Source organism: Nyctibius grandis, chromosome 7, assembly GCF_013368605.1.
Source record: "Nyctibius grandis isolate bNycGra1 chromosome 7, bNycGra1.pri, whole genome shotgun sequence".
NCBI lineage: Eukaryota > Metazoa > Chordata > Aves > Nyctibiiformes > Nyctibiidae > Nyctibius > Nyctibius grandis.
In genome coordinates, this window is record NC_090664.1 from 10,134,393 (window position 1) to 10,148,410 (window position 14,018).

The 14,018-nt window shown below is 37.1% G+C and overlaps 1 protein-coding gene across 1 annotated transcript in view; it reads left to right on the forward strand.

Moving 5' to 3' along the window:
- MRPL3 (mitochondrial ribosomal protein L3) overlaps positions 1–13,230 on the forward strand; it is a 33,037-nt gene extending 19,807 nt beyond the window's left edge. The window contains exons 7-10 of the mRNA XM_068404975.1: positions 299–407; positions 2,375–2,452; positions 3,493–3,570; positions 11,918–13,230. Coding sequence (XP_068261076.1) covers positions 299–407; positions 2,375–2,452; positions 3,493–3,570; positions 11,918–12,067 — 415 coding nt within the window. The 3' untranslated portion in view covers positions 12,068–13,230. The remainder of the gene's footprint in view (positions 1–298; positions 408–2,374; positions 2,453–3,492; positions 3,571–11,917) is intronic.
- Positions 13,231–14,018: the final 788 nt, after the last annotated feature.

The following is a 14,018-nucleotide window of genomic DNA, read 5'->3' on the forward strand; positions in this document are numbered from 1 at the left end:
TTATGTACCATGTATTGAGGACCCTCACAGCAAGGAGCATTTTATGTTAGTGTTTTTGCCTATTTGACTCTCTTCTAGTGCTTCTTAGTCTGTAAAGCAACCTTTAAGTATTGCATTAGAATGTGTTTATGGTATAAAATACAGATTTTTTTGAAAAACGTATATTCTTCTCCCTGCTGAGCTTTGCTAAAGGTAAAAAGATCATGAGCCTGACTGAAATTACTGGTTACTGCTAGAAACCTTAAGTCTGACTAACCCAGGTTTGTTTCTTAATTTGTTCGGGTTTTTTTTTTTTCAGAATTGGTAAAGGATTTCAAGGTGTCATGAAAAGGTGGGGATTTAAAGGTCAGCCTGCGAGCCACGGCCAGACGAAAACTCACAGACGTCCTGGAGCAATATCTACCAATGTGAGGATTCGTATTTCCTGTTTAAACATTCTCCAGTATTTTTAGAACTGCTTACTAAAAATGAACAATTTCACAGTAGCTGGTTGTTACTATCTACTCTGTGGTAGCAGAGAATCCCAGCTATTTCAAAGGAAATTCAGAAACCTGTGTAATGAGCAGTGCAGATTAGCTGTTCTCTTATGCCTCGATTTATGAATATTCTGTGTTGCTGGTAAGTGAGCAGACATTTTAACTGAGCAAATTGTGGTATTTTGTAGTATAGCTGAGAGAAATAGTCTTAATGCTTCAAAGAGAGTTTTAAGAATCTTTTATCACAGCATTTATAGATTGGAAAGGATTTACCTGTTATTTTATACTGCAGATATTGTACTATTCTTTGGAACTTTAGTTGCTTTTATCACCTTGCCTGGCTTGTGTGGCTGCTTAATGAACTCTTTGATTCCCAGAATAGTTTGTTGGCTTTCAAGCATTTTTAAGCAGAGTAGAGAGTAATATTTTTAAGTTACAAACTATAAATAATATTAGTTTAAAATCTCTTTGGAGCAGACTCATTTAAAACTTTGTCTCTATAAAGGTTGCACAATATTTAGGCTGAACTAAGGGGGATTTTTACAAACTAGCCTTCATTATACAGATCTAAGACCAGCTGAGTCACAGCACTGAACCTGAATTATCTGTAATTTTCTTAGTGAAATTAAAATAAAAATTAAAAAATAATTAATAATGCTCAGGAGAATAGTAAAAGCAAAAAGGCACCAGGCAATGAAGTTAGTGTAATTGAGACTGTAAAAGCATACAGTACTGGTTTTGTAGTCCTTCATTTCAGCTGGAAAATGAATTCTACACCTGGTACTGTTTTCTCTGAAGAATGTAAATATTTGAGCATACAACACTTTGTTTTAGCAGATGGTATTCATCATTACAAAATAATCCCTCTTTACTTTTCTTTAAATTAGAATTTGCTAAGCAGTAATGCTGGATGTAATTTCACAAAGTATATAGAATGGAAAATAATATTGGAAATAGGTATGATGAAAAGGAAACAAGGTGAAAGAATGCAATAGAGGAAGAACAATGCCTCAATTTTTATTTTCCAGTCTGGTGTTGACGACCTCAGATTTTTTTGTAATCCTACATTGCTCAGTACAGAATCCTGTCTGTAGAACTTAATTGCAGCTGATTTCCTGAAATCATGATTTTCACACGAGTTAAAAAAAAAATAAACATTACTAATGAATATGAGAGTGGTGCAGGAAACTGAGACAAATCTCTTGATAATACTGTAGAACTGAAAACCGTTGCCTTTATTCCTGCCTTTTCTTTTCCACCTTTGTTCTCCAGGTTATACTCAGCCAAACAAAAATGGGATACAGAAACTAAGCAATAGCTGGGAATGTAATTAAAAATTCTGTTCTCAAAAATACATGCTTTAAAAAAATCTGGTTTACACCAGTATAAAACTCATGGATTAGGGAGAGGTGAGAAACTACAGTGTATCTTCATTTTGGCAGCCTTCCAGGGCAGGACTGCTCTGGAGCTCTGCAGTAGCATCCACAAGTAGCTTAGGCAAGTTTCCAGTTGCTACAGTCTGTAATGTAAGTGAGAGTCTTGTGTTGGCAGGGGTTTTAGAAAAAAAAAAACAAACCAACTTTTCTTGATTTTCACAAAGTGAAAGTATGGGATGAGTGCAGATTTTGCTCTGAATCTATACACATTAAGTATTAAGCAAAGCTAGAATCCCCTTTGTTGATAGAAGAGTATTTATAGCAATTTTATGATTGAGGTCAAGTATTTCAGATAACACGTAGAGTAATACCTAACCTCCAGCAGGGAGGTATTGAAAATGCTAATCAATGTTAGATATTTTCGACATTGGAAGTGCCAGCGTATTTTCTTTGGTGATGCTCTTGAGTTTGTAAGTGTACCTCTTGCAGTTACATGATTTTTTTGGCCCTGTTTTTATCTAGAAAGCTGCCAAAGTTTATCGCGGAAAGAAAATGCCTGGTAAAATGGGTAACATCTATAGGACAACTTTTGGATTAAAGGTGAGTTCTGAGTAAACTAGAATGCGTATAAGGTGGTTGCACTGCCAAGCAATGGACTTAGCCATGTAGCCTTGTGTTGGTGTACTGTCTGTCATTTCTGTCAGAATCCAGACAGGAGTGTCTTGAAGTAAGCAAGCTGGAAAGACAAGAGCAGCAAATGTGTGCTCCTATCTTCTTGTGGGTTACAAATAAGTTATCTGAACTCCCTTTGCATACGTGTACCCTGGGAGCTGGGATTTCAGATGATACTTCCACATCTGATGTGTTTTTCACCGTGTCCCTTGACTTCTGCCTTTGAAGTGGGAAAACAAACAAGCTTTTGGTGACCTTCAGTTAATGTTTTCATGCCTATTCCACTGTTCAAACCCAACCCAAGTCTGAGTTGTTTGAAGTCATAACTTTATCATGGCCCTTCACTTTCATGTGCAAAAAAGGGATTATAGTTTCTCTCTAGATTCTGATGTGTATGTAGCTGCAGCCATTCCTGGGCTATTACAGCTACTGTTCTTTGTCTCTGAAGGCAGCCTCTGTAGTTTGCACAAAGAGCTTATTAGCCTCTAGTTTGCGAAAAAGTGTGCCACTGCTGCTCTCTGCTAACTAAAACTTTATTTTTAACAGAAAACGTGCATGTTCAATTGAGCACCTCATAGAATTAAGAAATTAACAAATGGTCACAGTAACACTTTCATGAGCATATTTGTTTTAATTTGTCACATGATGTTTTTCAATAGCTGTTACTGTTAGAGGGAAAAGAGACTTGGGAGCTTCAGTTGGTGTTATGCTGAACAAAGAGCTGCCTTAGCAAATATAGCCTGATCAGAAGCCTTTTAAAACTGTTTAATAGACTCCTGCATTAGAAAGCTGTGCACTCAGAGTAGCATGTGACTGAATTTTGCGGCAAGTTTAGGCCTGTGCAGAACATTCTTCTTCCCCAGAGTGCCACCTCCAGTTAATCAGTTTGTGCTTTGCTGGAATACTGTTAGTAAAACTGGGGATAGTCTCTGAAACAAGTCAATGCCTTTTTTTTTTCTGTCTTCTAGGTGTGGAGGATCAACACAAAACACGACATTATTTATGTAAATGGGTCTGTTCCGGGTCACACAAATTGTCTGGTGAAGGTATGTTTGCTAGTTTCAACTTACTGGTATTAGTGACTCCTAAGCTCTCTACAGCTTGTTTCTTACAAAAGGAAAAACATTAGTTGAATGCAATCTTCATTTCTTCAGAGTCCCATCTTGTACTATTGAATTAAAGGGCAGTAGGATCAGTTCTGTAAAAGAGAGTGATTAATAGGTGCAGTGGGTCACCAGTTACTCTAAACGGCTCATTCTTAGCTTTGCACTGGGGTTGTGCAGCCATGTAGCATATGATAAACCAACAGTTGCTCTAGCCCTGTGGTAAGTGTGTCAGGGCTAGGTCCATCCCCTTTTAACGGTAACCTGAGTTGATAGCATGGTGGTGAGATTTCCAGAACGTTATTTAAGGGCTGTATTCATGAAGAGAAATACACAGCAAGCACTACTCCAAAGGTTATTCAAAGTATTCCCATACACAGCAGCAGTTACCTTTCCAAGGAGCAGTTGAGGTACAGGAGGAGACAGCTGGAGTTCACAATAACGATATGAGTTCCCTTTGCGATCAATGTAAATGTGTCAGTGTTGTTTTCTGTGGCATTCTACAGAATTCATTTCAAATTTTATGGAGATTGTTTCAGGATTGTCTATGAAAAACTGAAACAATGGAGTCTAGTATGTGATCTTAGAATGTAAATAATCCACTTCAAAGCAAAAAAGTACTTTTAAGGATTATTTTTAAAATAGTCTTTTTCTAATTAGGTATATTCTGCACATCTGCAAGCACAAGTTACTTGGAGGAAGTTGTTTCCTTTCTGACTTAATAGAGTACAGGGTATCAAACATCTTTGTTATGAATGATTATAAAGATTTTGTTGTACATATACCTATATAACTGATACATAGTTTTAAATCCTCAGAAATATTGTAGGGATTTAAATGATCCAGGTCTTGAAAAGTTAGAGTTCATCAAGTTCAGATGTTTTCAACTAGTTTATTATGTTCTTGTCATATTTTACTATGGGCATCCAGTTTCTGTTATGTATTTCCGAGTTGTGGAGCAGAACTCACAGTTACTGGGCATTAAGTAAAGCAACTCTAGCTTTCAAATAGGCGTTTTACACACAGAAAAATAAAGTTTATTGTTATGTTTCTCTCACTGGAAATAAGGCCTTTTTTCCTGGGTGAGGTATCTCTAAACTGCTTTGATTGTAATGTCCAGCCCAAGCCTGGAGAACACATTACTCATTTCTCTACCAAGATGGTGAAAAATCTGTTAACAGATGTCCAGGAGAAGTAGTTTTCAGGATAACTTCTGCAAAATTACTGGGCATGACATTAATGACATAGAATTAAGACTGTAGTTTGACTGGTTTTTCATCCGTATATTGGACTGAATGACCTTTTCTTCAACTGCTTTCTAAGTATTTTTTCTAATCCTGAGGCATGAACCTAGTTGCTATATGTTAGTCTGAGGTTTAATTAAGTGTGAATATGTTGTAGGATGTTATTTTTAAATTACAATGTATGTCTACAAGCAACATAGCGTAGCTGAAAAAATGAGTAACGTTTGATGCCCAGACTTTATTCTTTGATCTTAATAGTACTCTTAAGCAAGAACCAATTGTTGCAAAAAGGTCGTGCATCTTGTTCTCCTAGTCATGCTGTTAAAATCCACACTTGCATGGTTCAGTGGCAACGGCATGTAAACATCTCAGATATGCCTACAAGGATACAACATTTCATGAGGCCATTTAGACTCTGAATACAGTACTTTTAAGTTATTATATAAATATACATATACACTCATAACTTTTATTCTAACTAGACTCAGTAAATTCATTTTTCAATTTCTGGTTTTAAGTGAGTTAAGAAAACGAACATTTATTAAACACCTGTAATATAAACTGTTTTAAAAAGCAAAGCTGTATGTGTTAATACCACACATTCTTATGAACACCATGAAGATCTCATTTAAACAAATCAATATCCCCTCACTAATCCGACACTGCACACTTCTGCTTGGAGAAGAACCTACTGGAAGTGTTACATGCTTTCTTTCATGTTTGGGTCACTTCCACCTTTTTCTTCCACCTTCTCTTTTTCTTTACTCGGACATTACTCTTGCCTAGGCTGGAAAGCATTCCCCTTAACACCTTGGATTTACTGGTTTTGTTCTGAAAGCAGTCCTGCTGTTAGCTTAAAAAAATCCTTGAGGCAGCAGTACTGCCACAGTCAACAGCCTTGTTAACAGGAGACTGGGCCAAGACATTCTGAGGATATGCAGCAAAACAACCGTGTTGGTGTCTGTGATGTGAAGAGGATAATGGACTTTGATTGCCATGGCAGTGTGCTGCATGCCATTTAAGTGCTTGCCATGTCCAGAAGTGATGTCTGTTCCGTTCACTCGCCGTGGATGATGATTGGAACTTTATCCTAAGACCTAAAGTTAAAATGGCTCCATTGTTTTTTTCAAGTAAACTTAATCGTTCAGTGTTAACTCAGTGACACAAGGCACTTTTCTGACTGCTTTACTAATACTTGTACATGATGTCTACAAGATACAGAACCTATATTAATTGTATTTCTAAGTTACCTATATTTGAAAATGTTTCAAGTCATAGTTATCTACAATTTAGAAGTCCGAGTATCTTCAAGTATGCATTTTGGCATGCACATTTCAGAGTTGCATGTAATTCCATTGATGAAGGTTGAGGATCCATGGGAAGAATGAGGGATTTCATCCCTAGAGCTCTTTGATTAACAAAATAGAATATTTGAAAGATCTTGGCCAAAGTGCTTCAGACTCAAACTTTCATGGCTTTTTGGTAATAAATAACACTGAGATGAAGGCACAGTAGTAGATATTGTTACTGTTAAGAAATAGATTTTTAAAAATTGCCTCCACTCACATATTTGGTGATTGGAAGGATTATGTAGTCAGCAACAGTTCATTCAATGGGTGCAAGCTGGAACACAGGAGGTTCCGCATAAATATGAGGAAAAACTTGTTTACGGTGAGGGTGACCGAACACTGGAACAGGCTGCCCAGAGAGGTTGTGGAGTCTCCTTCTCTGGAGACATTCAAAACCCGCCTGGACGCGTTCCTGTGTGATATGGTCTAGGCAATCCTGCTCCGGCAGGGGGATTGGACTAGATGATCTTTTGAGGTCCCTTCCAATCCCTAACATTCTGTGATTCCAGTTCCTCGACCTGGTGAATCCATTCTGGTTTTTTTTTTCTTCCATAAGCCAAATGAATTACATGTATGAATTGATTTTTTTCCCCTTATATTTTCAAATACATCTGTGAAGATTTCTCTAATTTCTGTTTTTTCTTTCTCCATTTAAACTTGCTGCACTCATCTGTGGTGGTTTTAGTTTGTGTGTTAAGCCTTTCTTCCAGCATGTTTTCTTGTTTGCATATAGGCTTTGACTTTCTGTACATTGTTGTATATTTGGATCTGTAGTTGGGGAGAAAAATTATGGGATATTAGCATTCATAATTACTGTTCATTCCACTAAATACCTGCCTATAATTAGGTAGGACTAATATCTAGGGGATTTGGATCCATCTGTCTTTGAGCTCAAAAAGTGGAATATCACACTTTTCTCTTCACGTGTCTCTAAGAAGAAGGCATTTGTGTTCAGTACCCTCTCTGTGTTGCTTGGTAACCATTAAAACCACAGTGCACCTTAAAGCATATATTTATTTTGTATGTTATGTATTTTTGGAAACTTGGTGCATCAGCACTGTGTCCAGACAGAGATGAAGCACGTAAATTTTTCAAGTTTCATTTTCAGCAGAATAGAGGTGCAGAATACTAGGATTGATGCATTCCTGGTTTAATTGGAAATCAGTTTTCATTTGATACTGCACACTGAAGCATGCAGGTAAATAACTGACATAAGTAATGTTTCTAGCCAACTAAAAGATTAATCAAAAAAGCTTACTTGAGCATGGATTTCTTTCTCAATGACAAGGGCTAATAAAATTAAGGAACTTTAGCAGTGTGCTGGAATGTATGGAATGTATGAAATATGGTTAATGGTTGGACTTGATGATCTTAAAGATCCTTTCCAACCAAAATGATTCTATGATTCCATGAATTTTTCTGTTACAAGAGTAACATCCCAGAGTAAGGATTTGTAAATTAGTGTGTTGTGCCTAGTGAGATAGCCTGCCTCAGGGTAATACCTGTTTCTCTTAGTGTATCTTCTTAGATCACAGGGCCTATAGTTACTGTCTGTGGTGTTGATTCTTCAGAAAAAAAGCTAAGTTTTTTCTTTTGGAAGCTTAGGGCTCTCAATTTCTCTTCCAAGTATGTTGACAAAAAGTTATCTCTTCTGTCATTCAAGAGGGAAGCACAAGACTAATTCCCTTTTTAAGTAGATGCTTTATATTGGAGGGGGTACTGTAATATATTATAATTCAGGACACTATAGGTTATCTCTGAAAATGTTTTATATCTGCCCTGATTTTAAGGCACCTGATTTTCTTAGGACGTTCAATGTTGATCACTTCTAATATATCACTTGTAGTGATAGTGAAAGCAGAAATTCTGGCAAATCTTGTAACCCAGAGGAGTTGCTTAGCAAGTTAGATGGTGAACTGGCCTTTTTGTATGCTAGAATTGAATTAAACTAAGTATATGTTTGCTTTAATACAGTATTCTGCTTGAGTTAATAAACTTAACTTCTCAGTCTTCCCCTACTGCTTCTTTTTTTTTTTTTTTTTTTTAGAGAAGTCTGTGGTGTTTTGTATCCTACTTGTTTATTATCACACTTGCCAGTATTACCGTGTTTCTAGCTGCTGACGCCCAAGTTGGGTGTGCTGTGCTCAAAGTGAGGACATGCAGGAATAGTGTGATGCCTTCACTTCTTTTGTGTTCCCTGTCCTTTACCTTGGGCTCCATGATAGAGTTGTGTGGAGTTTTTTTTTGTTTGGTTGGTTTTATAAGACAAAATAAAGCTGGTCAGAAATTAATAAAGTTCTTGAATTCAATTTTCTGACTAGCTTCAGAAATAGCAGAGGGTAATGTATGACACCTGAGGATATTAGTTCTAACATTCTGTATATTTAAACACATTTCTGTGTTTTGCAAACAACTTGCATTCTTTGCTGTGGTTGCTACACAGCCTGAAGCCCCGTCAAACTACAAATGTGAGTTGAGACTTAAGCAGCAAGCTTTAATGCCTGTTTAAGACATTAAGTCTTTTGTGGTGATAGATTTCTGAATTTGTATTTATTTACACTAGCTGTTATGCTGTCAATATCCAGGACATGCCTATGTGCAGGTTATTAATTGTCTGCAAACCCCTTTATGACTGTTTTAAAGATTTAGTGACAAAATCCCAACCAGCTCCAATTTCATCTCTCTAGTATTTTTCTTAATTAAAAACTTCACAGAGAATATACTGTAGTGTATATACACTACTGTATACACCATCTATCTGCAGTATAGTGTACTTTAATATGTAGTAGTATTAATACAGAAGTTGAGCAAGTGATTATGTTATATTGAGTTATACAGTGAATACTTTGATGGATTGTAATAACCAGTTGGGCTCTCAGCCTGAATCCTGCTGTGAGTGAGAACTAAATTCACTAGATTTTAGTAACACAGAGCTTTAAAACTTATTCCTTTATTAGGGATGCTCTCAGAACGTTACTGGGAGAACAGGAAGAGCTGTGCTGGGTCACACGTACTTCTTGTCTATGTACAAGCTTATACAGACAAATGTAACTGCTGCTGCATCCCATTTAACCCATTTATAATATTGTGAAATTATTGTGCAGGAATCTGATGCTCTAAGATGGTGCTTCAGGAGTAGAACTTAAATTACATTTGAAAGCAATGAATGAGAAGATGGAAGAAGAGCAGTAGTTTTCACCAGTCAAAAGAAATACTGTGTCAATTGTACCAATCAAAAGAAAGAGCATATCAGAAGAAAATAATTTTAACATCAGATGTGGCTTGTGCTTCTGGGATCTGTCAAGCTTCTGAGGAGCTTGGAAGGGGCACAATGAAACAGTATTATACTCCTCTGAAAGCAACAATGGTCTCTTGAAAATGTTTTGTAAGAATCTTAAAACTACTTTAAGAATTCTCCTTATCGCACAAGAGGCACTATCTGCAAAATGCCACTTGACATTAATATGTGAAATACAATGTTAAGGCTGAACAGAAATCTTACATTTATTTAGATAAACTAATGCAGAACTAAGATTAGACTGTTGGGTTTGCCTTCAGTTAAGAGCAGATGTCTTACTTCTAAGTCGTGTGATAAGAAGTTGTTCTTTAAGAAAATAGAAGGCGGCAGAGGGGGAGGAGGAAAACAAACATTTAAATTCCTTTCATTTGTCAGGTGTCCAAAACTGCCTGTAATGACGCAGCCTGTATGTAACAGCACATACTATTTCATGATGAGAATAATCCAAAATAACAAAAATGTAGGCATGAAAAACATTTGAATATGTATGAAATTAATAAGTTGTCAGAAATTATTCTAATCTTCCTAATACTGTTGTAATTCACGTGGAGAACATGGGGGTTTTTGCTGTTGACAAAGAAGTCTTATGATGTGTAATAGGATTAGGGAGTAAAAGAGAAAGGGGCAGGGGAAATAATAGCTAACTGGTGCAGTTATTAAAACATCTTTTCATATAGTAAAAGAAACATCAGCAACGTCTTGAAAGGGAAGGATGGCTTCTCAGCCTCAGCAGTTCAGATGGCACTGTTGAAGCTCTCTGACTGTGTTTCCTCTGAACTCACTGCTGCTGGAACTGTTGCAGCAAAGGTCTTTCGACTCAGACCTCCACCTAGTTTGTTCCATGTAGATAGGTAATGTAAATTGCTGTGGGCCGGGACTACAGGTACTTCAGTAGTTATGCGTGGCAGTTTACAAGTGAATAGAGAACACTTTGCAAAGTGACACATCTGGTAGAAGAGGAATGATCTACCTGAAAAGCTCGGTAGCCATCCCAACCAGGACAACATGTTGAGCCCTTCTTGCTCTCACTCTTAGCAAAAGGTTTTCTTTTGTTTATCAAGCCTGCAGTTGGAAAACTCTTGGAACTTCCTCTGGGGGGAAAAAAAAAAAAACAAAACAAAACAGTTTTGCAGAAGCTAAAGTTTAAGTCAAATTTATTGTGCTCTTTGTCTGCAGGAATCCTCATGGACTTTGGGAAAGGCTCAAATAATAGCAGATATGAATCTGGTGAATATAGTGCTGTCAGAACAGAACTGTCAGTGGGCGTAAAATTGTTTTATTTAATTTCTGGTATAAATCACAACTGTCCTATGTGAGGTTTCTGTCCAACCAAGTAAGAACAAGCTTCCTTTTCTTTAAAAGCCCACCAAAAAAAAATAAGAGGAAGAGCTTATCTTCTCTATACTAAAATTTTGTCTAATCTATTTGTACTCTTTTTTTAATCCAGTTGAGTATAGTGACTGAAAGGGATTATTACAGCTCAGGAGGAAGATCATATGTAACAATATAGAAATGAAGAATTTCATTTGAAATAAAATTTCATCACTCAAGAATTTGTAGCTCTTTTTTTTCTTCAGAGATGCCAGCTTTCTATCTCCTACCACAGACGAACTGCTTTTTGCTGATAATTCTACCCATTAATTTTCTTTGGAGACTGAAGTTTCAGGGGCTAGACCTTAAATCTTTCCACATGTAGAGAGGTCAGTAAAGGAAAGTCATTTTTCTGTGGCACTACAGTTCTTGGAGATTAACTTTCTTAAAGGCTTGTTTTCAACAAACTTGGGTACTGATTTCTGGTGGAAGAATTTTAGATGCTTAACTCTGCAGTTACTGAATAGCTCTGCAGTAGGCAGAGGGACTGAGTGCGGCACGTACATGTATCTTTGCAAAATTAGTTGCCATAATTAGTTTGTACCATAAATACAAAAGGATGTCTTGGTTGTTGAAGAGATGATTACACTGCATAATATAACTTGGTATGTCATGTAGGAAAGTACTGTGGGATATAAACACAGTTTAAACAAGCCATACTTATACACATTTATTTTAATAACATTTTGAAATATTGAGCAATGAATTCATGAGAGTAGGTTGTGATTCTCTCACAGTAGTGATAAATTTATCACACAAGTGGTAAATTCTCTTTGGGTTTTTTGTTTTGTTTTGCTGGTTTTCTAAAAACTCCATAATGATGGGTACAAAATGTTAAATTCAATAGCTGGACTTGATGTTAAAATAACTGATGATTATACCTAGAATTCTTCAGATAAACAAGTGTAATGTGAATGCTGTTGGGTTTTTTTCTTATGCATGCAAGATGGTTTATTTAATTTCTAGTGTAAGTCTGAAAGTCTTCTGTAAGATTTATTAACCCCACTCTTCCCCTTCCTGCTTTTTAGGTCAAAGATAGCAAATTGCCTACTTACAAAGACTACAATAAGAACCCTCCGTTCCCTACGTTTTTTGCTGATGGAGACGAAAAACTACCAGAAGACCTGTATGATGAAGAGATTTTCCAGTTCACGGATCCATCTGTCACATATGCATAAGGTTCTTCACACCTTTGAAAACACACAATTTTGTTATTTTCACAAACTTTGCCATGCTGTATAAAAGCAAACCTATGAATTACGGTCTGCCCAACTGACTTGAGCACTTCAGATATTGGTGTTTTGGTCAGGTAATAAGATTTACCTCTGTCAATTTCAAACCTGTATTTAAAGCAGCAGGTGAGTCTGAGGGTCAGGTTGTAAAGCACACCAAACAGTTTGTCTTCAGTGATCTTTTGTCCTCTGTCTCAGGCTGTGAAAACTTACACATTTCTGGAAAAACTGCTATTTCGAAGATGGTTCCATTTAATTTTCTGAATGCTACCAAACTGTTTCTCTTTTGTGGAAAGTATTCTGGCCAACTCTGATAAATCAAAAAAACTTCCAAATCTGCCTTGGCATCTAGGGTGGATCTGTGAAAAATAATCAAAATAAAGCGAGAAAATGCATTGCTCTGTAGCAGCATGAGCTTGTTTTGTTTCCGTCTTTTCACCAGAGCTCTTTCTCTCTTTTTGCTTTAATGTTGTGTTGAGTTCAATGTAGCAGATACTCAACAAATTTTCTAGAGGAGAGATGATGCCAACCACTGTCTTGTCTTTTCGGAGAGTTCTGGCAATGTGTATGGTGAGGGGGTGTTCGGATGGGAAATGTTCGGTAACAAAGCAGCACTAAGACTGCAGTGGCGACCTGTTTGTCGCCTTCACTGAGAGCTTGTTCTGAACTTCACAGATTATCCCTTGCATGGTCTCTGGAGAAATATCTCTGCATCTGCAGTTGTCTCTGTGTTGGATTCTTATGCTGTGTCCTGGTTTTGCAGGGATAAAATTATAGAATCACTTTTCTGTTACATTTTGGTTTAGTTTGTGGCCAGCTGTAGTATGGTGATCAAGGCCATTAGCAGTGAAAGCCAGGGCAGCTGACCCAGGCTGGCGCACGGGTGTATTCTATAACATAAACCTCATGTTCACTATAAATTGGAAAGCTGCTGGGGATGGTGGGGCCTTTTTCCTCTCCTCTTCTCTTCTCTTCCTTCCCCTCAATGGTCACCATCCCTGGAGAGTTTCACCACCACTACTGTATGGGCTAAGTATAACTTTGTCTTTTGTAGTAGCATTAGTATTGATATCGGTTTTCTTATTTTATTAAATCTGTTTCAGTTTCAACCCATGAGTCTCCCTCCTTTTCCCAGTTCCCTTTCTTGGCTGGTGAGGGGTCTTGGGTGATAGAATGACTGGTTATTGTTTAGCCCTGGGTGTGGTCTAAAAGGAGACAGGCTGTTACAGGAGAACTATTACAAAGAAAACAGGCCAGATGTGAAGGATTTGTCTTTATAATGCTTATTTTTCTTCTACTCTACCTGTCAGTAATAACTGGAATCAATATGCTCCTTTGATTTTTGCTCTTCCATGATTTACTATTTATAAGTCTGATTTTTTGAACGCTGTAAATCCTCTCACATACAGAAGCAAGTACCTGCATAACTGTCAGTGCCATCTGAGCCCTTACTTACAAGCCCTACAGTAGTTCAAGAATTTGCATATACTAAGCTACTGTTAATACTGTGGCAGTGCTGTCTACTCATCTTTGCAGCTTCCTCACAAGACATCAAATATCTAAAATAATTATGAGTTTTCTAAAGACCTCACTAATACTATCCAATTTAAAAGGTGATGTCCTTGTTGTTATGGTGTCTCTCAGTCACTGAAGATGTTTTGAATTTTTTTTGTAATAGCTTGAAGAAACCACATGCCGTCTTAAAGAGGTGTATATAGCTACTGGCTTGTAGACTGTGAGAGATCATTAGAGACTGTTGTATGGAAATGTAAACTGATAAATAGCTGAATTCAGTTGAATTAAAAATGCGATTCAGATGAGTGCATCAGAATGCTGAATAACAACACCACCTTCACGCTTCCCCTTCTCTTCAGTAACATGGGCTCTGCAAGTGCAG